The sequence below is a fragment of the Bactrocera dorsalis genome, chromosome 5, assembly GCF_023373825.1.
Source record: "Bactrocera dorsalis isolate Fly_Bdor chromosome 5, ASM2337382v1, whole genome shotgun sequence".
NCBI lineage: Eukaryota > Metazoa > Arthropoda > Insecta > Diptera > Tephritidae > Bactrocera > Bactrocera dorsalis.
Window position 1 is genome coordinate 73001751 of NC_064307.1, and position 26805 is coordinate 73028555.

The following is a 26805-nucleotide window of genomic DNA, read 5'->3' on the forward strand; positions in this document are numbered from 1 at the left end:
TTAGGAACAAAAATAGAAAATTTTTCGAAAAAACAAAAAAAAAAACAAATTGCTTTGATTATTTATTTTTGGTTGTGAAAAGTACACAACTTAGAAAACTCTTGATTTGTTTATTACTGAAATTTGGAACAACAAGCACTTCAACAACAAACAGCCGAAATATTAAAAAGTCATAAAAATGTATCATAAACAAATCATTTTCGAAAGATAATAAAAGTGTTGCGTATTCTACAACGTATTTCTTTGCGAAGAACAGCTGTGCCGAGAAATACTGCGAGGTAGATACATTCTTACTTCAGTGATGTTCATACATATTGATAAATCACAGCAGAGAACATAAAATAAAGTCACAGTCTGCAGGAGAAAAAACTGCTCCGTGATGTTACAAAATTTCGCAATGATCAGAGCGCTAATTTGGTGCTCAGACGATCTGACATTTTAATTGAGTGAGATAGCTGAAAAGTTTTTCAGATAGCTGAGAAATTTTTGAGCATAAAAAGTTAGTTGGTCACTCGCAGCATAATATCTTAAATGAGCGCTAATGTTTATCTATAATTTATTAGTCATTTATCTCAAAGATAAATAGCTCAAATTAATAAAGGCTCAATATCAATAATACTAACTGAAGACATTTTCACTCAATTAAAAAATGTACTCATATAAGAATTTCAATTATCTAGATAAATGTCAGATATCTGAAATTGTCGTAACACCAAGCAAACCCAAATTCTCTGACGCTTACACTGCTCACCATTCTTACTTACACTCCAAAACCTCACCGCATCAACTCTGCATCAATATTGAGCGCTAGCCACAACACTCATTCTTCTTACTCTACCCTCAAGTATCTACAACTACTTTTATTCAACACTACTCTAATTATGAGAACTCCACATCATTTTAACCCAAGTATTGAGCGCCGCTCACCACACTCACACGTTTGGCTATGCGGCTGAGCGAAAAAAGCAGTCATCTGAACCCATAAAAAACTCGTCCAACCGGTAGGACTTGTGTCAATGCCTTCTACCGTCGACTGCATTGCGCTGCACTGCACATCATTGTTGTTGTATATGTTGTTATTGCAGTTGGCGCTGCTGGTTAAGGCATGTTTTATGGCGTTTTCTTCAGATTTTGCTTTTAGTTTGTTACTTTGTTAATGTGTAAGTAATTCTAATGCATGGCTGTATGAAGATCGCTCATTTCCGTTGCGCTTAGAAGGTGTGCTCAACGCGCTCACCTTGTTGTTGCATATGGATGGTGGAGCTGAGTTTGGGCTGCGTGCGCAATGAGCGAGCGCTCTATATTTTATTCAATTAAGCAGATTCGTTGCGATCAATTCGTAATTAAAGTTGACTTGCTTGGACGTTAGATGGATTGCTTTATTTTGCAAGAACAGACGATTTGAGAGCGGTAATATTTATCTTAGGTAGATGAAACGACTCAGGTGGCATCCTCAAAGCTACGTAGCTCCAAAAACATTTTTACGTTGGTCTTAACGCTCTAAAACACTCTTTTTTTTAATATTTATCAAATATTGCATCAAAATCTGTTCGGATATTAGACTGTAGAGACCTAGACCTTATTTCATAACAGCTCTTTTCTCTCAATGGATCTAACATTTTCTCTATGATCGATCCCAATGCCTACTTAAACTCAGTCAGGTAACATATGTATAAGTTAGTTTCCTAAGCAAAAGCTCATATCCTTTAGTCTGTTCATATTTTTGCTCTCAAGAGGTCTAACTGAGTCAGAAATTGTGGAAGCAGTGATCTCTCAGAAAGCTGAACAAAATGAAGACAACTTGTTCAAAACCGTATCTTTTGAAGATCTGAAGACTTTGAAAGCGAAAGATCATCGGTTTTGCTTGAAGTGGTCTCGAAAATCGTAAAAATTAGAAACCAGCTATATACAATTTCATCTAAAAACACTACAAATGCTTAACGAAGTTGCCTCAGTTACAAATAGCAGCTATCTTATCCAGCAAGCTGGTGTTTATCTACCAAACTGAGAGTTATCTTATGCAGTTCTATGAAAAACGCGTCTCATAGATGCTCCAGACAACAACCAACTTGTATATTTACGCTCAGAAGAGCACATGAAATCGTTACTAGGGCCGGCATAACCCGCATAAAAACAACAATCCGTTTAACTTTTGATTGCCGCTCAAATAGTGATGAGCAAACAACAAACTCGAACTGGTTCTGAGCGCGCTCATATGCGCCCTAAGTCAAAGCCAAAGTTGCTATGCCATTAATGTGAGCATACCCAGCAAATTGGAAAACTAAAATCATTGATCAACCACCAAAGTGAGCACTGCACACGTACGCGCTCTCTCGCGCTGGTCTTGCAAGTGCTACAAGACAGTCTGCAGCGCCTGATTTCTTACTCAAACAAACTCACTTACCTTATTGACTGGCCAGGGCACGCTCACTGCCACACTCAGCTCGCCACTTTGTTAATAATGCATTTTATATGTGTGGTCTCCGCCGCGCTCTAGCTACTCCGACCAGCTATTTGGCATTTACTTTTAGTAGTTAATCGACTGCATGCACTTTGAGTAATCAGTTTGTGAGTAGAGTTCGTGACGATCGCACAATTTCGCTGTGCACGTCGGCTGGTTTACAAAATATCTAAAAAGAAAAATATATAAGAATTATATATGTATATACAACGGTGTATATATTCACAAATAGTTAAGTGTTGACACAAGCATAAATGCGAAGAATAAAATTTTTTTAAATAAAATTTAAGTGCAAAGTGCTGGCTATAGGCTCTACTCAAAGTATTAAGAAAAAAACAAAGTTGACGCAGGCAAAAAATGAAAATCGACCAACTCAACGAATTTAGTTAAGCGCTTACAAGTTCGTTTCGTACGCCGCAGACAACACTTGGATTACGGGTTTCCGGTAGCGCGGCACAAAAAATAAACTATTTGCTACAAAAATATAAAAGTTCAACAAAAAATTAAAGAAAAAATTAAAAACAACAATAATGCAGCGCAGAGTGCAAAAGTGTGTAGTGGCACAAAATTAGTGCAGAAAATTGAAAAAAAAAAATATTTTCTTGCAACAAAATAAACGCATAAGTGACGCCTAAAATGCGCAAATTAAAGAAATAACGTTTTTTACGCCACAAACATAAGCAACACGCTCGTAAAGTGTGCGCGTGTGTTAAAATATTTGGTTAATGTGTGTGTGTGTCTGTGCGCTAAAGCAAGAAATCAACGCAGCAAAGACGCACAGCCCAAAATATTACAAATTATCAACGAAATCAAACAAAATTCAATTAAAAAACCAAAATCAACACGAAATTCCAACAACACAATGTCCACCAAAATGACACTCATCTCCAAAACCATACTCTCCGTGCTCATCACCGTCATCATACCGGTGCTCGGCGCGGCGCTTAGCAAAACAGTGCTCTATCAGGCGCCCGACGAGTGTCGCTGGTCCGGCACCAGCGAGTCGGACATCACGCTCGTCTGCCACCTGCGCACCATCAACTCGGAGCTGGAGAACACCAACTTCAGCGTTATACAACCACAGAATACGATACGTCTACGGCTGGAGTGCAATGATGCGCTCTTCTTCCAGAGCAGTCTTAGTCCGGACTCTTTTCGTTCGTTGGTCGAGCTGCGCGCCCTCACCATCGAGTACTGCAAACTCGGCAATATAACGGAGGGTTCATTCCGTGGCTTGCAGGATCTGCGCAATCTCACCATACGCACGCATAACGGTGACTGGTCGACAATGTCGCTGGATATAGCGAGCAGCAGTTTTAGTGAATTTCGTCAGCTCGATCGTTTGGATTTGAGTTTGAATAATATCTGGCTGATACCGGATGGCATGGTGTGCCCGTTGAAGGTGCTGACTCAGCTCAATATCTCGCATAATGAAATACAAGATATTGGCAATTTCCACTTTAGCGCGGCGTTGAGCTCACGCAAGTCACGCATATGCGGCACGTCGCTGACGCACATCGATTTGAGCGCCAACAAGATTGCCAATTTGCCATCGGCGATCTTCTCCGGTTTGGGACGCCTCAGTAATTTGAATTTAGCGCGTAACGGCATGAATTTCATAGCCGATCGCGCTTTCGAGGGCTTAGTCTCGCTCTCGATTGTCAATCTGTCCGGTAATCGTTTGACCTCGCTGCCGCCAGAACTTTTTGCTGAGGCAAAATATGTTAAGGAGATCTACTTGAAAAATAACAGTATTAATGTGTTGGCGCCTGGTCTCTTCAGCGATCTGGCTGATTTGCTTGTGCTGGACTTATCAGCGAATGAGTTGAACTCTCAGTGGGTCAATGCCGCCACATTCGTGGGTTTGAAGCGTCTGGTTTTGCTCGATCTGTCAGCGAATAAGATTAGCAAGCTGGAGGCAAGCATCTTCCGTTCGCTTAGCTCGTTGCAGATATTGAAACTGGAGGAGAATTACATCGATCACATACCAGACGGCGCCTTCGCCGATCTTGCCAACTTGCATACGCTCATCTTGTCCAATAACCGCATATCGATGCTGGGACCGCACACATTGCGCGGTCTCTACGGCATACTCGTGCTGAGTCTCGACTACAATGCCATCACGAAAATAGACACGCAAGCATTGCGCAATTGCTCGAGCATACAGGATCTGCATTTGAATGGCAATAAGCTGAAGAGTATACCGGATGCGTTGAGCGCTGTGCCGCTGCTGAAAACGCTCGACATTGGTGAGAATCTAATTAAGAACATTGAAAATACCAGCGTTTCGGCAATGGCCAACTTGTATGGCTTGCGTTTGACGGAGAATAGTATTGAGTTCATACGACGCGGTGTCTTCGATCGCATGTCATCGCTGCAGATACTGAATTTGTCCGGCAATAAAATCAAAGGCATCGAGGGGGGCGCGCTGCACCGCAACACACAGCTGCAGGCCATACGTTTGGATGGCAATCACTTGAAGAGCATCGATGGCTTATTCACCGAGTTGCCAAATTTGGTGTGGCTTAACATTTCGGATAATCGCTTGGAGAAGTTCGACTACTCGCACATACCGACCGGTTTGCAGTGGCTGGATGTGCGTGCCAATCGCATCACGCAGCTGGGCAACTATTTCGAAATCGAAAATGAGCTTAGCCTGAGCACATTCGATGCCAGCTCGAATATGTTAAGCGAGATTACGGCGAGTTCGATACCGAATAGCGTGGAGGTTTTATACTTGAACGATAATTTGATCAGCAAAATACAGCCGTACACATTCTTTAAGAAACCCAATCTGACGCGCGTTGACCTGATACGGAATCGCCTTACCACATTGGAGCCGAATGCTTTACGCCTATCGCCCATACCGGACGACAAGGACATACCCGAATTTTACATTGGCCACAACCCGTTCGAGTGCGATTGCAATCTAGATTGGTTGCAGAAGGTCAACAGCGAGTCACGCACGCAACCGCAGCTCATGGATCTCGATCAGATCTACTGTAAGTTGTCGTATGCGCGCGGCAAGACGCACGTGCCGCTAATCGAGGCTAAATCGAATGAGTTCCTCTGCAAGTATGAGGCGCACTGCTTTGCGTTGTGCCACTGCTGTGACTTCTACGCGTGCGATTGCAAAATGGAGTGTCCCGATCGTTGTGCCTGCTATCACGATCAATCGTGGACATCGAATGTCGTGGACTGCTCGCGTTCCGCCTACGATCGCACGCTGCCTTCGCATATACCAATGGACGCCACGCAACTGTATTTGGATGGCAATAACTTCCGCGAACTCTCCAGCCACGCATTTATTGGACGCAAGCGTCTAAAGGTGCTGCACTTGAATCATTCGCGCATCGAAATTGTGCACAATCGTACATTCTACGGGCTGCTCGAGCTCGAAGTGCTGCAGCTGAACCACAATAATCTGCGTCAGCTGAATGGTAATGAGTTTCAGGGTTTGGACAATCTGCAGGAATTGTACCTGCAACATAATGCTATCGCCACCATTGATACGCTGACTTTCACGCACCTCTATCATCTGAAAATACTGCGTCTGGATTATAACGCCATCACCGAGTTCGCTGTTTGGAACTTCCTGCCCGCGTACCTGAATGAGCTGCGGCTGGCGGGCAATCCGTGGTCTTGCAATTGTGAATTCATCGATAAGTTACGTGACTACGTTAATCGGCGTGAATCGGTGCTGGACAAGGTAAAGCTGCGTTGCTCACTACTCGCCGGCAGTAATGCAACAACGAGTGACAACAACAGCGCAGTGAGCGGCCAACAAGCGGAGGGTGAGCAATATGCCATCTACTTGAGTGGCGATCCACTGCTGGACGCGCAAACGCGCTTCGTCGCCTGCAACGGTGGTTTGCAAGCGCCACAGCATCAGTCACCCTTGGGCGCGGCGGATCCCAACGATAATGTGATCATCAATGGCAACATGACCTCGACGAAAATGATACTCTCACAGCCACCGATGCATGAATATGTGCCGATACTGGTAGCCGTATTGACCAGCTTCGTTTTCGTGATCATCTGCACGTTGCTCGTGTTCATCTTCCGTCAGGAGATGCGCGTCTGGTGTCACTCACGCTTCGGCATACGTCTCTTTTGCAATGCACATCGCGATGTTGATAAGAATGAACGTGAAAAACTCTTCGATGCCTTCATCTCGTACAGCTCGAAGGATGAAGCTTTCGTTTGTGAAGATCTAGCGCCTATGCTCGAACAAGGTGACACGCGCTACAAGCTCTGCTTACATCATCGCGACTTTCCGGTTGGTGGTTATATGGCTGACGCCATCGTGCAAGCTATTGACACCTCAAGACGCACCATTATGGTGCTCTCCGAGAATTTCATCAAATCCGAATGGTGCCGCTTCGAATTCAAATCGGCGCATCAATCTGTGCTACGCGACCGTCGACGCCGGCTTATACTGATCGTGCTCGGCGAAGTGCCACAAAAGGATATCGATCCCGAGCTGCGTCTCTACTTGAAAACTAACACATACCTGCAGTGGGGCGACAAGCTGTTTTGGGAGAAGCTGCGCTTCGCCTTACCCGACGTGCCGAACAATCAGCGCCGCATGCGCAACGCTGGCGTGGGCGGCTGCACCGGTGTAGGCGTGCACATGCCCATCGCTCAGCTGCCACCCACACATCATCACCATGCACATCACATGCTGTCAGCGGGCGCCGGTAGTGGCGGCGCTGTCGGCAATATGTCAGCCGGCGCTCATCACATGCACCACATGCATCCGCAGGCCGCGCTGCAACATCATCAGCTGCAACACGCCAGCTTCCGCTCGCAAATGCATCACAACATCAACGGCAGTCGACAGAATCACAATCGAAACAACTCGGCCGCCGCGGCGGCTGCTGCGCAACAGCAACAACACCAGCAGGCCGCCATGCTAATGGGTGCGCCGGTGCAGTGCGCACAACTGCCGCTGCCGCCACAACAGTCACAACAGCTGCTGCCGACAGCAGCCAGCGCAGGCGCGCCACCTAGCAGCATACAACAGCAGCAATTGCCGCCACCGCCATGTCCCAGTCCGCGGAGCATCACGACGCAGTCATCAGCGGCGGGTGGTAGCTCACAGAGTTCCGGCCGCACAATGGGCGTGCATATTTAAGATTTGGGCGCTATAGGCGCCAACAGCTGTAGCAGTAGTTTCTTATGTGTAAGTGAACGCGCGTGTGTGTGTATGTGTTTATAAGCAACTGTTGGTTTAGTGGGTGAGGTGTTGTATGTGCTAAAAGTGGACGCAAAATTGTGCGCGCTGAGCTCTTCTAGAGCGCTAGACGCGGCTGTAGTATGCTAATGATGTGGCAAGTGTATTATGGAATGCTGGCAAGCTATCTGCTAGCTTTTGGCATGTTTCAGTGTGTAGAGCTTAGTTCAAATACTTTATCGAATATCAGTTTCTACACTTCGAGCTTTATTTCTGGGTCAGCGTCATTTGTGTTGAGCTTCGGCATTATCAGCCAGACGCCAGATCTTATATGACGATCGGCTATTTACATATTACGAACGCGCTCACTTGCGCGCAACATTCACTAATATGCCGCTGCTCTCATCCCCAGGCACATGCAACTTCATTGCTGTCTGCATTTTCGCCTTTCACATTTTGAAATTTCCATTCAACAGCGATTTGTAGGCATTTTCCGAATTCAGGTCAAACAAATCGCCGAAACAAAACTCAACAGCTGTGTGTGTGCGTTCACAGGCAGTATTTTCGGCAGTAATAAAAGAAAAACAGCGCAGCGCTGCATGCAACAATGGCACGAAGCACAAAAATACAAACAAATACATGTTGAAAAACTATTTCTCAAACGTATTTGCTTTAAAATTAAAAACAAAAAAGCAAAAACAACAAAGCACGGCGCGTCAATAGACGAAATTCGATTTGGCATTGAACATTTACTTCGTGCAACATGCCTATTGGCACATATTGCTTTGGCATGCTTTGTGCCATTGTATGAGAGTATATGTGCAGCGTTGTCTGCCACTTTTTGTTGTTGTTGTTATGCGATTTTTAGCGCATTATGTTGCAATGAAAGCAGTTAGTCACGTTAAAGTTGTCGCCGGATGGCTTGCTGGCTGCGTGACCGGCGCAGCGCAGCTAGTGACTGCGCGTTTCAATCAAACGGCAGTTTGTGGACTAAAATAAAGTTATTTTTTGATGAGTGAGCAGAATTTTTGAAATTAATTGACGTGGCTAATGGGTAAAGTTGCCTGATTTTTGTGGCATGAACTTGTTCATTAAATTGTTGTAAATTCAATTTTTGGATAAAATTAAACTTTCTGATTTTTCATTTCTTGCAATTTTTTTGTGAAATTTTTGTAATTTTTTTCTTGTCGCATTTGCGTTAATTTCGTTAACCGACGCCTTGAACTTCGGTGCCTAATTAAAAACGCATACAAATCGACCGCCTCTACAAGCTTTTTCGCTTGAGCGCAACATGTATTTTAGAGCGGCTTGTTAATTCGCATTTCGGACATTTTACTTTAACCAAAAAACGCAACAGTTGTAAGTTGCATTGAAAGCAGTGTGGCAAAAAGTGCAAAAATGCTTACAAAAGCGGCCAAAAAGTAAAGAAAAATCGAAAAAAAGTAAAAAATGTACAAAAACCGAAACGCATACAAAACTATGCATATATTTTGCCAAACAGCAACAACAAATCGCATGAGACAAGCTAACCGCATTAATATTATGTTGGCCATGGCAATGTTGCCACAAACTAGTTGCCGCACACAACTCTGCACCAGCGAATGTTATGTATAGTGGTTGTTAGTGGCATTTTGTTGTTGTTGTTGTTCATTATGCACGTTTTACATTGCAAAGCAGCGTACTTTTGTTACTGCTGTTGTTGTTGTTGTTGTTTTATATCAAGTTGTTTTTCCTACTCACTGGCCATTATGAGTTTCCTGTGCGCCAAAGCGCTACAGAAAATTGATGTTGCATGCAACAATCATAAAAAGGCACCGAACAAAAATATTGTAAAAAACAGTAACAACAACTATGCAGCGTACAGAAAAGTTCAATGCAAAATTGCGGCTAAAGGTAATGAGAGAAATAAGAGCAAAAGCCAGAGCAAGAAATTAAGTGGACGCAAACACAAAGTTGGCTACACAAAAAGCGTGCAGACGACTGTGGCCGGTTACAGAGAATGGCATAATAAAGTAACAACAACAACATAAAACGGTAACAAAACAGACACAAACAGAACAGCTACGAAACAGCGCTGAAAAGGTAGACAGGTTAAGTGATCGATAAAGTGTTCGAGAGCACAAGAAAGAGAGAGGGAGAGAGCTAGAGCGAATGAAAGAGAGAGAGCTAGAGTTCGTCAAAGAAACAAACCATCCGACCGCCAGTTAGTCGCTTAGACGGTAGACATTCCAACGGACAGACAGCCAGCTGCAAACGTATGCCGACCCAAAAGCGACGCAGCGTTGCTTAGGTAGAAAAAGAGGCGGCCAAGTGGATCGCCAGACATGCACTTGGTCGATCGACGGCGACAAGCAGCAAGAATCGTTGCTTCAGCTACAACACTTGATGCCGCACCATAGTGTGCTATTTGAAGATCGACCTGAGATGAGGTAGGCAAAAAGTGTTGGAAGCAAAGAGCGAAGCAGACGAACAAAAGGCTGTGCAGAAGGCGAAAGTAGGTGCCACAGGCGGCTGAACTGCCAACAAATAGGGGAAGAGACAAAAAGACACAAACAGTAATAAAAATGCTGTATGCGAGCATGTTTAGTGAAGAAACAGTTATACACAACTCTACAGGGTACAACGCAACGACAAGAAGTCAAACGCTGAGCGCGCCAGAACGACCGATCGTTACGTTGATTACGACTAGCGCGGTCGACTTTTTGACGGACTCTGTCAAGCGCATTGACGACTGATCGTTGCATGATTTTCATATTATTTCATTTGTTGTTGTATTTTTGCGGCTTAAGGTCCGAGTTGTCGGTTTGGTTTAGCTAAAATCGCAACAAAAAATAAAAATCGATAGACAGAAGTAACTGCAGCTGAAAATTTGAGGGAAAATGAGAAGCAAAGTGAGAAGAATATAGAAATATTGCCGTCAGTGATATTTAAAGATTTCGTATTAACTGTTATTTTTGTATTAAGCTTTGAGTGAAAGCTCCAAAATAAAGTGAAAATGGAAAGAAATCTTCCTTAAATATCAGTGAAAGCTCTAAATTACTGCGAAAAGCGCCTAAAAGCTTGCATGCACTTCGTGAAAGCACTTAACCACAAAAATGAGTATTACAGACTGCCGTCTGTTGGCAAAAATGTCGCACAAAAAAATAATGAAAGCTCGCCGGATTGAGTCAAAATCTCGATTTAAGCACTGAATTATATTTTTTTTTTACTTTTCCAAATAATTTGTATCATTTCTTCACAAAACAAATACGAATAAACACAATGCATTCCATGTTTTTATGTAAAACAGCATTATTACCCCTGCACACACCGCACTCACCTCATCAACAGCAAAATCATTGCATTTATTGTACTAAATAATTTAAAATTGAACTTTAATTGTTAAATAAATTTAAATATTTTATTATATAAGCCTAGTATGTAGCAACAAAAACATTGTGATATGTATGTAAAGAATTAAAAAATATTGTATAGACATATTTAAATTGTAAAATACGACAACAAACGAGGAAACAGCGTCTACTATTAGTTATGTAAGAAAACATTGGTGAAAAGCCGCTTAGCTCTTAAGCCAACCAGCATACTACGTCCTACAATTTAATTTAATTTTAAAGCGAAAAAGTATAGAAAATATTTAAAAACAAAAATTGTAAGCAGAACTATAAAAAATAACGGTAAAAATTAATTTGAATAATTTGAAAAAGAAAAAAGAAAATTTTGTTAACCAAAAGTCATTAGCACTACTGTAAATATTCGAAGTAATCGAGCATTGAGCATGTGAAACCGTCCGCCTTCGGCTAAAACTGTTTATGGATGTGGCCAAAATGAAAAACACAGTGTTGCATTTGCGCCAAAACTATGTACTGTTAAATTGTAAATATTATATAGTCACAGTTGTAATGAAATTGTAAACAAATAACAAGAACAAAAGCAGAAAGCAGAAAGCTAAGATTTTCTGGCATTTCTAAGGTATTCCAACGCCTCTACAACTTCTTCCTTCCTTCTTTTAACGCAATAAAAAATTTTAGGCGTACTTAAGTGGCGAAGGCTTTTCCTGCAAAGCAAAACATATAGACACACACATACCAGTATACATATATTTTATATAAATATTTATATGTGTGGAGATGGTGTGCTTTGTACTGGAAAAGCCAACGCTGCATGCCATATTATATAATAAATAACGAAACACAACAGTAAATACAACAACCAACAGACTGTGAGGTAGAAATATAAGCAGCGCACAGTTAGATGCAATAAAATAATGTTATATAAGACAATAAAGCTTTGTATGCCTACTGCTTAGTGCGCAGCGCCACTTAGAAATTGTTACTTTAGCCTCTGTCGCGCATGCGTACGCAGCCTTAAGCATTTGAAGTGAAACGTATTATATGTGTGTATATGTAAAGTATAAATTTCCGTTGAAAAAAAGCGAGCATCCTCCGAAACGAATGTTGACTGACTGATTACTTTAGTAAGCGGCAATTTTTGTATAGAAAAACGAGTTGATAATAATAAAGCAAATGACAGTTAAGCGCTCCTTAACTTTGTAAACTAAAAACTAGGCTGTAATAATTTAAAAATATAATTAAAAAATACGTTTGTAAATATTTTAAACATAAGCCATTTTATAGTATTGAAAATAAAAAATCTAAATATGAAACGAAAATAAAACTCTTTTATTTTAGTGGAAGGTATTATTTAGAAAACAGTTTTTTCGGCTGATAAGAAATTATTAAAAAATTTTTGAAAAAATATTTCGGCAGAAAAATTATGAAAATTGACAAGCAGGACAAAAAGTTAACTTAAGTTGCAACGAAGCTGCAATACGCTTCATAAATACAAAATATTCCTCATTAAAACTGGATTTGGATCGCGCAGTTTGTATGGCAACTATATACTATATTGATTCGATCTGAAAAATTTCTTCGGGGATTGTAGTATTGTCTGAGACAATAAGTCATGCAAAATTTCATAAAGATAGATCTTAAAGTGAAAAAGTTTCTCATACAAGAACTTAATTTCGATCGTTCATTCTGTATGGCAGCTATATGTTATAGTAGTCCGATCTACATAGTTTGTTCGGAGATTGTACCATTATCTTGGGCAATAGCCTATGTAAAATTTTGTAAAGATATCTTCTCAAATGAAAAAGTTTCCCATACAAGCCTTTAATTTCGATCGTGTAGTTTGTATGACAGCTATATGGCACAGTAAGCCGATCTAACGAGTTTTTCAATAGGGACGCTACAAAAGTAGATTGATAGGGACAGCAAACGATGCCATATTTTTCTCCGCTCTTTTGACATTTCTCTTCATTAAGGTTTGCCATTTCATCTTGGAAGGATATACTATCCAACAATGAGTCGAAATTGGCTACGTCCACTTTATGATCGTCATAATCGTCCTGTCAGATCAACAATTGGCCGTCTAATGGAAAAATTTGAATCCAAAATATTTTCGTGCCAGTGAGACATGGAAGTGCCCGTAGTGTCGAAAAATTTGCTACCGCTTACATATCAATTGAGGAAGACCCAAATTAGTCTCACACACAACGTTCTCAAGCACTGGGCATCACTCCAACGGCGTTGTGGTGAATTTTGCGAAAAAATCTTGGTCTACAATATCAAATTGATGCAAGAACTGAAGCCACTTGACCACCAGAATCGTCCTATATTCGTAAATTGAGCTGAGCAACAACTAGAAAATTATTCGGATTTTCATCGAAATATCATCTTCAGTGATAAGGCTCATTTCTGGCTGAATGGCTTCGTCAATAAGCAAAATATGCGTTCTTGGTCAGACAGCAATCCACACAAACTCTATGAGTCACCATTGCAAAAAAATTGACGGTTTGGTGCCGTTTATGCCCCGGCGGCGTCATTGGGCCGTACTTCCTTAGATGAAGACCTTCACGTCACTGTGAATGGTAATCTCTACCGCTCAATGATAACCAAATATTTTTGGCCCGAATTGGATGATATGAACTTGAACAATAGGTGGTTCCAAGAGGACGTTTGGTTTTTCGCAGAAAATTATGCATTCTAGGACACGAACCCTCCTCATATTTGTACCTTCAAAATAAACGTATGAATGTATATGCGCTTCTTAAACTAGAATAAAAATATATACAAAACATATTTATATGCATATTGACTTTTCGCCAAAAATTAAAACTCAAACAATTTTCCGCATCTAAGATTCGTTACAGCCAGCCTTTCTGGTGCTGTAGCGCCGACTTCTCAACCATTTCTCAGTTACCATAACGGAGTGTATTTGTTACGGTCATCCGCTAATATTTGAAAGTGCATACTTTTGCGAAGACAAGAACGGCCGGCCCTATATAAGCAGGCATACTAACACACACTCAAATGTAAGTGGCAGACCCTAAAAGCCACACATACACACACATTAGGTTTGTTTTTGCCTTTCTTAGTGAAAAAAATGTTTTCCACGAAAATTTCAGTTTATCTAAAACAAGGCATCAGCATGTGATAAGTCGCTTAAATGGTTTGCACTCACACACAGCCACACACACTCGCTCGCTTACAGCATAATCGGTTAGTTGGACGCGCTTGCGGGGTTTTAAGGTTTTTTTTTCGCTCCCAACGAGCTGTTGGTTATCAAATGTTATGCACTTGCTCCAAGCAGTTTCTAAAAATAAAAAAAGTAACTGTGAACTTCACCTGTTCGGCTCAGTTGGTTCGTACGTGTCTGCACATGTTTTTGTTTTTACGTAACTGGTTGAGCATTTAATTTAAGTGCTCATTTTCATATCAGCCAAAGTATGCAATATATTTCATGTCAAGTATTTTAAGGTGCCTCTTGGAAGGTTGCCAGACGTTTTAGTTAGAATAGGAGTTATTTTTTATCGAGGAAATTGCATGATATTGATTCGTTATTCAGTTATTTCTACGAAAGACATCCATAGTTCAGCATGTTCAGAATGAAGTCTCTACTGGTTTCGTCCTCAACTGGCTTTGTCAACTTTCTTCGTCATCTACAGGTTCATCCTCAACTGGCTTCATCCTCAATTGGCTTCGTCCTCTATTAGCTTCGTCCTGAGCTGATTTAGTCCTCAACTGACTTCATCCTCAACTGGCTTCCTCCTCACTTGGCTTCGTCCTCAACTGTCTTCATTATCAACTGGATTTGTCCTTAAATGGATTCGTCCTCAACCGGTTTTATAATCAACTGGCTTTATCCTCAACTGGATTCTTCCTCAACTGGCTTCGTTCTCATACAAACTCGTCCTCAACTATCTTCGCCTCAACTGTCTTCGCTTGCTCTGGAGCAGAAAAATATCTGTACCAACTCCTTATTACAAGACGCTTTATCAGAACTGTTCCAGTACTATCTACCAATAAATATGGTTGTCATTCGTGACTAATTTCCAACTATCTGCTCGAGTGCCAGTCACGCCTTCAACACAATCAGCTACAGTAGTGCGCTTAAACCGCTACTACTCCCATATCTTTAAAAATTTTCCAACGAAAATCCTTCAAATTACTTATTTCTCTCGAATAGCCGCAAGCATTTCCAAATTCCTAACCATAAAGTCTGCTTACTTTCTGGTTTAGACGAATTGGATGAGGCGAAATTTTCTCATGCCAAATAGACAACAATTTTCCGCGAATTTCCTTTCCTACCAACCAATATTCGCCACACAATTCGACATGGCTGGCAACACCAAATAACCGATAATTGCTAGCGACCCGACTCAGGAGCGCGCAGGTAATGCCAAAGTCAAACCAAACTAGTTAACCTGCCACAACAAAACGCAAATTGACCTTCATGCCCGACAGTGTCCAGTGCGTCGGCGCTGCGGGCTTTTTACGGGCGCTGCCGCTGCTGTTGCAGCTACTTTCACGTGGACTGATAACGGAGCTGCGAAGATCCAGGTAAACGCTTAGCGCTGCAATGGCAAGGATTGTGTTGTTTTATGCGTCGTGCTTGTTAGTGTCAGCAGGGTGTTGCGTTATTAACGCGCCATGCGGCATACCACTAACTGTGGCGCGGCGGGCTGACTAACTGTGCTTATCCGAAAAAATGTCTTTTGGTAGATATGAGTGCGTAAGGAATTTGAAACTAAATGCCTGCGGTGTGCGAGGACACACACACCAATATGCCGTTAAATGCGCATTAACTTTAGTGACAGCGTGACAGTTAGGCTCTACGTTAGCTATGACATTTATTACCTTGCAACATTGACATTTCTATTGAGCCTGTGGCGCATTCAGCCTGTGTCAGCTGATTGCAGACCCTTATATGTATGCTTCAGTGTCTATGTCAAAAATGAAGAAGAAGAAGATACGAAAATTAATCTTGCCACCAAGGACGCATTGACCGTGGTTAGTTTTGTGGCGGTTTTAACTAAAAATTTTGCGGTTCAAATCTCTCTGTGTTACTCTCTCAGAGTTTGACTACTCATTTTTTGACAATACCAAGGCGATAATTATGGTCTAGTTGACAGCTAAAACTGCCTTTTTGCAGTGACGTGGGTTGAAGGTCGCAAGCCCTAAAATGACCGCAGCTTCTAAGTAAGTGCCACATTGGCTATTAGCAAGATTTGAGATGGCAGCAAGCCGAAAATGTCAAATAAAATAAAGACTAAACGATATGCCAATAAATTAAAAGCCAATTTTTGAATAACAGCATGTCAAAAGTTAAAAAGCAACAACAACAAAAGCCGAAAAAAAACAAAAAAATATCTTTGAAACACTTCATTTGGCAGTGATTTATAGCTAATCACTGTCACTTAGGTCACGAGTGCACATCTGGTAGCTGCTTTAGTGCGTGTGTGTGTATGGGGGGACCCTCCCAAGCTTCGCCGCAGATACTCTTAGAGGCATGCGTACATGCTTGAGTGTGCTTTTGACAGGCACATCCGCTCGCCCATTCACTTGCTGCCAAACAAATTTCACATGCATACTCTTCAGTTAAGTGAGTGTGTGCGTTGTTGTTAGAGTGTATATGCTTGTTTCGCCTAATCAGTAAGCTCGAGCGATGCAGCCACCGCGCATACGCCTCTAATCGTACTCTGTTTGACACAATTTAGATTGTCAACTTGACATTGTGTTGACGTGAGAGTAGCTACTTGCATTTTTGGAACTAAAGCTCGACGAGTGTATATGTATGTACGTATGTATCGACGATTTTATAACGGGTGATTTTTTTGAGGTTAGGATTTTCATGCATTAGTATTTGACAGATCACGTGGGATTTCAGACATGGTGTCAAAGAGAAAGATGCTCAGTATGCTTTGACATTTCATCATGAATAGACTTACTAACGAGCAACGCTTGCAAATCATTGAATTTTATTACCAAAATCAGTGTTCGGTTCGAAATGTGAAAATCCGCTTTTTTATCGACAAATTTTGTTCAGCGATGAGGCTCATTTCTGGTTGAATGGCTACGTAAATAAGCAAAATTGCCGCATTTGGGGTGAAGAGCAACCAGAAGCCGTTCAAGAACTGCCCATGCATCCCGAAAAATGCACTGTTTGGTGTGGTTTGTACGCTGGTGGAATCATTGGACCGTATTTTTTCAAAGATGCTGTTGGACGCAACGTTACGGTGAATGGCGATCGCTATCGTTCGATGCTAACAAACTTTTTGTTGCCAAAAATGGAAGAACTGAACTTGGTTGACATGTGGTTTCAACAAGATGGCGCTACATGCCACACAGCTCGCGATTCTATGGCCATTTGAGGGAAAACTTCGGACAACAATTCATCTCAAGAAATGGACCCGTAAGTTGGCCACCAAGATCATGCGATTTAACGCCTTTAGACTATTTTTTGTGGGGCTACGTCAAGTCTAAAGTCTACAGAAATAAGCCAGCAACTATTCCAGCTTTGGAAGACAACATTTCCGAAGAAATTCGGGCTATTCCGGCCGAAATGCTCGAAAAAGTTGCCCAAAATTGGACTTTCCGAATGGACCACCTAAGACGCAGCCGCGGTCAACATTTAAATGAAATTATCTTCAAAAAGTAAATGTCATGAACCAATCTAACGTTTCAAATAAAGAACCGATGAGATTTTGCAAATTTTATGCGTTTTTTTTTAAAAAAAGTTATCAAGCTCTTAAAAAATCACCCTTTACATATGTATGTATGCTATCTACATATTAAATATGTCAAATTAGAAGTGACAGTTCTCTGATTACGCGTTTCTTTGACAACTGAGTAGGGATGCCAAGTTCCAAATCTGAAGATGTGCGTATGCTGCGGGTCAATTTTGATAGATCCCTCGAAAGCTTTAATACGTTTAGTAAGTGTTACTTAATTTAAAAAAAATCAACAATAAAAAAGTTGAAATTAATATCTAATACCATTTCGTAAAAAATAAATAAGAAATTTCAAAAGCTTTCACTTACTTCAGACAACACTTTGCAGTAAATTGGTTTTAATTTAAAAAATTCTGCTGGAAAAAGCATTCCGTATTCCACAGAAATATACATAGAACAACAATTTGGTACCTCTCCATTAAAATTTCGAGGTAACTCAAAAGCTTTCGAAAGCTTTCACAAAAAATTTTAAAATTTTTTAGTTAGAAATTTTTTTTTTGTGCCTAAAATACATAAATGTTCCTTCCCGTAAAAATTCTCAGGTAAATCAAAAGCTTTCGAAAGCTTTCACCAAATTTTTAATTAAAAACCTTTTCGAGTCTATATAACATGTATTTATGTATGTATCTGCATTCAAATGTTTAATATGTAAAGTTTTTAACTCATAAAGCTTTTAACAGGACTTTTCAATTTGTGAAGCTTTCACGAGTTAGCGCAGTAATTCATACCTTTATATATTTTTACACGGAAAGTTCAATAAGAATGAAAAGCTTTGACCTGTATGTAACTGAAAAATTTCGGAAGCTTTCACTTAAATCATAAATTTCAAAAGCTTCCATCAAAAATTCTTAAAATGTTTAAGCTAAAAATTTTAGCCTAAAATACATTTATGTGTACTCGTATGAGCAAATAAAAAGTTTCCGAAAGCGTTTATGTTAGTATACCAAAAGCTCATGTGGAAACAATGCAACCTCGGCTTTATTCCAAATTCGTAACTTTATATACATATGTAGGTAATATGAGCTTAAAGCTTTCACACCTTTTGTAGAACTTTATTTAAAAGTAGCTTCAAAAGCTTTAAGATCCTTAATTTTTATGTACCATAGAGATTTAATAATTTTTTCTGTAGTTAAAGACTTTTTGATAACTTTTTTTATGAAAATTGCTTTCACAAGCTTTTCGGAAGCTTTAGTTTTAAGCAAAATACCTCTTGTAATAGAAAACAATAATAATAATAATATCGGGCTTTAAAGCTTTTCTTGCAGTTATTTTTAAATATATGAATTGCAATGCTTGGGCTATAATTCATACAATATTTAAAAGCTTAATAAGCTTTTGACCTTAAAGCTTTTGGCAAAAGTTTTACACAGTTAATAATATTATAGTTTTTAGGATAAATATTTTCTATCTAATTTATGCTGCAGCTCTACGGATGTGTTTGGAAAAAAGTTTTACTTCGATAACCCTAGAATAGAGTATTCTATGCATCATCCATTGTATTACCCTCTGACACGCACTCTCACTTTCCATCGCTTAAATTGGACATTTGATTGCCTTAATCAGCACTGACTAGCAACAGTTCCATGAATCTGGTTGGCCACCCAAAATGTAACACAAATCAAAACACAATCTTCACACACACACACTTACATATATCAGTATTTTGATATCTATGCGGAATGCTGTGTCAAGTGTTGCTTGATGTCACAGTCAAGCGGCGATCGGCTGGCGCACACTTCAACTAAATAAGAGACTATTCAAATCTCAAGTTGAATTCCACATAACATAATTATTGTATTATTTAAATTATATGCAGCGCGAGATAAATCTCACAGCAATAATGACATAAATACACATACAACAAACATAAGGTATATTTGTATGGACCTTCATTTGTGCTGAGTCTGCAGGGTTCGTTCAGCTCGATTGCGCCTTATCAACGGCGATTTCGATAAAAGCGTATGCTTTCGTTATGAAGCGCTTCAAAATAATAATTAACATTTAAATTACTCATTAAAGTGGCAATAAAGTGAGATAAAAGACGCTAATTTAAAAGGCAAATAAATAAATTGAAGAAAGCTCAACTCAGCGCAGCTCAGCTTGGCTCAGTTCACAGCTCAGCTCATTAAGCCAGCTGGCAGCACAATTCGTTTGTTTATTTATTTTTTGGTGTTGTTGTGTGCTTTTTTGTTTATCTGTGCTTTGCATGCACAGACTTTGCTTTGATTTCTTTAGTTCAGTAAATTTTTTTTTATTTTACTATTATACCCCAAACAGGGTATATTATGCCCCTTTATTTGTCTGTACCATATATAGCCAAATAGTCACTTACTTTTTGAGATACAGATCTGAAATTTGGCACACGTTACTTTCTCTCTAAAGAGCTGCTCACTTGTCGAAACCGCCTAGATCGGCCCACTATAGCATATAGCTCTCATACAAACTGAATTTAAAAAATCAAGTTTTTATACAGAAAACTTTTTTATTTGACAAGATATCTTTATGAAATTTAGCGCACATTATTTTCCAAGGTAATAGTATAATCTCCGGAGAAATTGTTCAGGTCGGTCTACTATAGCATATAGCTGCCATACATGCCGAACGCTCAAAATCAAGTCCTTATAGGAAAAACTTTTTTATTTGACGAGGTATCTGCATGAAATTCGGCATGGATTATTATTCAAGACAACGGTAAATTCCTTGAAAAAATTTTCGATATCGGATGACAATAGCCTATAGCTGCCATACAAACTCAACGAACAAAATCTACTTATTTTTTACAAAAATCTTACTTACTGCTTTCAGCACAAAACAATAAAAAAGTGTTAACAACAACAATTAGCATTGTAATTAGAGCTGAACCATGTTACAAAATCAAAGCAGAGGAGTTCGAACTTCGCAGTATTCGCACTCAAAGCGAATCCAATGCAAGCAATCAAGCAGCGCATGCGCTGAAGCCAGCTAGTCATAAAATGCAATTACTACAAATATTTACCAATGCATGCCGAACGATTTATTGACTTTTAATTTGTTATTTATTATACAAATAAACGTAGGTGCGGTCGCCACCGAAGTCGACAAAAACAGAGAAGTGTATAAGTACTAAGGGGTGCGTAGTGTGCGGTGAGCGGGGAAAGAAGGTTCTTAAATTATTTACAAAACGGCTACCGAAAAAACTCCAACACTCCACAAAATACAGATTATTTGTTTGTTTACAAGAATTTAAATATTATTACAAACCCACATACATTGTATGTACAATAATTTGTTGGTATGTGTGTGAATGTGTGTATACAGGTGCTTGCTGGCAGCTGCCAAGCGAAAAAAAGTCAAAAAGAGTCAGCCTGGAAGTCAATCAAAAGCCGGTAGTCATTCGATGAGCAGCATAAACAAATAAATATGCATGTTTGTGTGCATGTATGTGCGTGTAAGTGTGTGTGTGCTGAGTGGTTGGCGTGTTGTGAGTAGTGGCAGACATATGTTTGTGCATATATAGGCAAATATCGAATATTTATTTGAGATTGGCAGCCACAAAAAGCGGATGTGCGCATTTCCCTAAATGAAGTTGAAAAAACACAAACACATACATATATAAATATATACATACATGCATACATTTATACAAATGTGTGTTAGTTGTAAGCAGCTACTGCTGGCAAGCACGTGTTTTTTGCTGTTAGGAATTTCTTGTAAAAATTTTGTTCTACGTTATTTTAGTTGGCCTTAATAACGGGCATACTAGTTGGCATACACACATACACATACACACATGTTTTTGTTAGTTTGTTTTCATATGCAAAGTGTTTTGCCTGCAGCCTTTCCGCAGCCACTTGGGTCACAGCGGTTCATTGGCCAAAACAGCAGCAACAAAGTTCAAACACGCATGCATACATACAGACATATGTGTATATATGTTACCATATACTTATTTAATAACGAATTAGAAAAAGATTAATCGCAGTTAATACCCACTCGTTGAGCAGAAAATTGGCTACAAGCAAAGACCGCAAAACAAGTGTAAAAATATAGTGAAAGAAGGAACACAAACACATTCATATATACATACACACATACATACACATAAACACTCTAAACACTATACTTAGTAAGCTAAGCTCACAACGGAGTCTGCGGCTACTGTTTCAGCGCGCTGCCATGCGTTAATGAGGCGCTTGGCCTTTGCTGCTTAAACGCTAACGGTGATCTAAGCCAATATTTGAACAACAATGCGTGTCGAAAAAATTATAGAAATTATAAAAAAATACTGAAAACTAAAAAAAAAAATAATTTTATAACTAACAGTGAAAGAAGTTTTAATTTTTACTCGCTGTTTTGTGAATTAGCCTGCGCTTTAAGAACAAAATTAAATTAGTTATATTAGAAGGTATAAATTTGGAGTTTGTACTAAAGCTTTTAAGCCAAAATGTGAACACAAGTGTAATAATTTATAATAAATTGACGAGAGTGGCGAAATTACTTCAATAAGGACTGAGATCCACACAAACCATAAACCGCGCTAAGCTCGGCGAGCTGGTAAACCAAATGACGAAATCACGATCAAAGCTTTATTTATGACGACTTAGTCATGTTCAATTCTTTTTTCATGCACAATAAATAATTGTAAGCGATTTCCTCACTTTCCTTCAGAAATTCAATTTCAACCCAGCATTTTTCACAAACTTTCTTTATTCGAATTTATGGTTTCGGCCAAAATGAAATAATGAAATGCCAAATGAAAATTGAATTTTTAACTTATTTTATGATTATTATTATCTTTTTCATATGTTAATAGGCGCTTGTAAGTGAAAATGGAAATGAAAACAAAAAACGAAAAACACTTTTTACGAGCAAATTCGAAATCACCAAATGAAATTTCCTATAACATTATTACCAAATTTTATCCACTCTCGTTGGCGTAAACACAAAATAGGCAATCAAGTGGCTAACAAAAGCACAGCGCCGCCGCAATGATGAAGTAAAAATTAAGCAAAGCGAAGAGCAACAACAATTTACGAGAAAAATGTGAAAACAAACTAAAGATCGGACAGGAGGGCGTGTGACTGCAACGAAAAGTGGGAGAGCAACACTACTAAACCGCATAAAGCGGCAATAAAAGTGTGTGATGCGGAGTCGTAAAAGTTGTAAAAAATCGGCGTTTAAATTAAAAGCATCGGATGTAGTTCGGCGCATTCCACATAAGCCTGTAGGTAAACATAAAAGCGCATACAAAAGCTCGAGCACAAGGAACTTAAAGTGTATGTGCGGTGTGCCGACGGATGCGAATACAACGGCTATTGGTATTGAGTGCCCACTTGTGCGATTTTTAACTATGAATATTAGGGTGGTTCGTAAAAGTGATGAGAAAAGTTTCTTTTGATTAGGTTAGGTTAGGTTAGATGGCTGATCAAGGATGCTATATGCTATGGCTATGCTTTGTGAAGCCAAAAAAAAAGAGGAACTTCTGTGTTCGAACCTATAAATTAGCAAAACGCTTAACCTGCCAGTTCTGTGGTATGCGATACAGCTTCTGTAGACTACAGATGGCGTCTGGTAAGATTCCAAACCTAACAGCATAGAACTGGAAGATCTGGAAAGTTATCGCCAATAGGTCAATGACCTGTTAAGAGACCCACAACTAGGACGAGGCTAGCCTTATTGAGGGTAAAAAGATTACTAGATCTCTTGCGATCGGTTGGGGCCACAAGGCTGGCCAAGGTTCTAGACTACCTTTCCTTGCTAGTTCAACAGCTTTGCAATTTCTTGCGATTCCGCTATGGCCTGGCATCCATACTAGTCTTATCACAAAGTGAGGAAAAGCACTCTTCAATGGTTCCTTCTCTGAAGGAGGCTGCACTCCAGAGCAGTAGACTGTTGCTACCTTAATGGCTGCAATCTCGGCTTGGAAGGCACTGCAAGTCAGTAAGTCTGAAGCTGGTTGTGGAGCGCTTTAAACCCATCGAAATCTAGGCGATCGCTTCTAATTCTTCTGTAATAAAACTGAAAGTATATGACACATCCTTGGATGTGATATTACCAAGAGTTGGACTCAGCTGTAAGATTTCTACCTAGATATTTTTAAGTACCACCCTAGTGAGCATCAAAACACTCAATTTATATGTGAATAACGCACTCCCTTACACACCGCCCGTCCCAGCCAGCAAGCGCGCTTGGTCAGCTGCTTTGTGGCGCGATCGTGGGAGAAATAAATTTCGTTATTTTATGCGTTCACGCTTTTGCTGCGCTGCTGCCTTACTATCAAACACTTTTTACTTTTTTTCGCTCAAAATTTCTTTTCACATTTTTTGCTTTCAATTCCGAGACTTTAGTTAATACTTTTTAGCAAAATCATTTTTATTACGAATATATCGCGCCTTTTGCGCTTCACAAAGCCATTGTATTACTGCGTGCACAGCAGAGAGCAATTTACTGCCAACAACACCTTCGTGTTGTTGCCTTGCAATCTTTGCTTTCGTTTTGAGCAGCTTTGTCTTGCTCATAATGTAATGAGCTATACTTTTTTACGACCTTAAATCACCGATTTTAGCGGCGTTCGTATTTAGCATATCGGCGGTGAAGCGCTGCTTGTCCAGCAATTGGCGTGAAGATGCAGCAGCGTCTGCAGCAGCAACAACGCAAACAACTGGCACAGCGGTGGGTTGCTAGTTTGTATTAAAAACTCATAAAAATAGCTCAATCAAGCGCTCGAAGTGCCAGCAAATGTGTACGAAGGTGTAATGCGTGGCATTTACGTAAGCTTATTGTAGCAGAAAGCGCAGCAATCATGGCTTCGGTTGCATGTGTTGCTTGGCTTTGTAGCGCGGCATGGAGATTTCAAATATTTTTACGAGTTATTTGAAACTAAATTAAAAAGCTCGTTAATCACGATGCAGTAAAATGACGTAATAACCAATGTTGCATTGATAAAAAATGGGGTCTGTGAAATATGTTGGCTAAGTGAGAGTCCATAAAAATTTTATTATTGGCTAAAATATGCTGTACGTATGCAATCACATAAATTATGAGCGTAAATAGTTTAATAGAATAGCAATAATATTATAAAAAATAAAATACAAATTTTGTAGTTTTTCGATAATCATGTGATTAAAAGTCATGTGATCAAATGTCACGTTCTGCGAAAAAAGTAACAAATTGCCGAAACGTTTTATGTGCATATATAGAGATGTCAATAGTCTTAGAAAATCATACTGGTAATAATATGTTGTGAAGAAATGACGTATGATTGATGTGATGTCATGGGTTGGAAAAATATGGGTATTATTTCTTATATTTCAGTAACATTTTGGAAAATTAGGCTGTTAATTATTGATTTGAAGATGTGATGTCATAAAAATATCACGTGATGTTAAGTCTTGTTATGGAAAATACGAAAAATATGCGACTTTCTGTTATAAATTTATAAATGTATATGAAATGATTCTGTGATCGCGTGATATGTGATGTTTGTTTCATCAAAAAATATATTATTGTGTTTTTATGTGAGGTGATAAAAATATCATATGATATAAACTTGTAGCAATTTTTAGAATTACTATGCTGTCTAAAAAAAATTTACAAAGTTGATATTTTTTGGGAAAAAAATCAGCTTTACTGTTGTCAATTTCGCTCAATAGTACTATTTACAAAAATCATGTGATGTGGCATCATGTGATAATATGTCACATCGTATGCTGAATAAGTCGAAGTACTAAAATGCTCTGCACATATACATTAGCTAAATAAAAATAAGCATAATAACAGTTTTAGGCCTTCTGGCTGCTGTTGTTATTATATTTTTTACTGCTTCAAGCAATTTTTTAGCTATTAACATACATAAATATGTATTTATTAACAAATAAATTATTCAAATGAAAATGTATGAATAATCTAGAGCTTATTGAGCTAGTTAGTGCAAAGTAGCGACCAAAATATGAATAAAAAATTTATTACTTTAAATACTATAAATTAAGAAAGTATTTAAATTTTTTTTTTAAATTTTTTTTTGTTATTTTTTTTAATTTATTAATTTTTTTTTAATATTTTTTTTTTTTTTGATTTTTATTTTAAATATTTTTTTAATTTTTTTTTTAATTTTATTTTAAATATTATGTTATTTTTTTTAATTTATAAATTTTTCTTAATATCTTTTTTTCATTTTTAATTTAAATATTTTTTTAATTTTATTTAAAATTTTTTTTTTTAATTTTTTTTTATTTTATTTTTTAATTTTTTTTTAATTTTTTTTTAATTTTTTTTTTAATTTTTTTTTTAATTTTTTTTTAATTAATTTTTTTTTTTAATTTTGTTTACTAAAACGGAATGCATATTGAAGCAAAAAAAAATGCAAAAGTGGCCGGAAAACAGTTGAAACCGTAAAATAGCGCATAATGAAGGAGCTAGTGAATGACTAAGCCAACTACAACAATATCAAGCATGCTGAGCTACTAACTTTGCGACCAGCCGATCAGTAACACACACACTCACACAAATACATGCAAATTTGCATAGTTAAAAGCTTTTTTCTTTTGATTATTTTTTATGGAAGGCGAAAATAAAATCCCATTAATATCAGATCAGCTACGGCTACACCGTAAATTAGTAATTTGTTACCTTTTGTTTGTTATTTAACGCAAGCGATGCTCGTATTTCATAATTTTCTGTACATTTTTATTTATTTACATATGTATGTATGTGTGTGTGTGAGTCTATATATTTTGCCCGCAATAAAAAAGTCATAAAATGCTACTAAGCATATGAATGTGTTTATTGTGCGCGAACTCATGCTTTTATTACTACACCAACCAGGTTTATGTGTGTGTGTGTGTAGTGCATGCGGTCGTTTTCAGATGTGCAAACACAGACACATGCATATGTTTATATTGTACTTTACTAAAACTCACAAACTAAATGAAAAATAAACTTATGTACATATTTTGAAATCGAAAACGCTCATAAAAAACTTGTTGTTGCTGTTGTTGTAACTATACGCTTTATTAAATTTTATTCTTTTCCCGGCTTTTTGTTTTTATTTTGGGTAAAGGTCATCACTGATCTACTTGCTCTACAAAGGTGTTCACGCGAAGAACCTGCTCAAAGTGG

The 26805-nt window shown here is 38.8% G+C and overlaps 1 protein-coding gene and 1 long non-coding RNA gene across 2 annotated transcripts in view; one reads left to right on the plus strand and one right to left on the minus strand.

Moving 5' to 3' along the window:
- The window catches only part of LOC125778606 (uncharacterized), a 196801-nt gene that overhangs the window by 142204 nt on the left and 27792 nt on the right, over positions 1-26805 (minus strand). Inside the window, exon 2 of the long non-coding RNA XR_007422813.1 lies at positions 2405-2630. This is a non-coding gene — a long non-coding RNA (uncharacterized LOC125778606). The remainder of the gene's footprint in view (positions 1-2404; positions 2631-26805) is intronic.
- Positions 2629-11325, plus strand: LOC105229421 (toll-like receptor Tollo). Its single transcript, XM_011209703.4, has one exon. It carries the CDS (start codon positions 3324-3326, stop codon positions 7596-7598), a length of 4275 nt encoding a protein of 1424 aa, XP_011208005.2. The 5' UTR covers positions 2629-3323; the 3' UTR covers positions 7599-11325.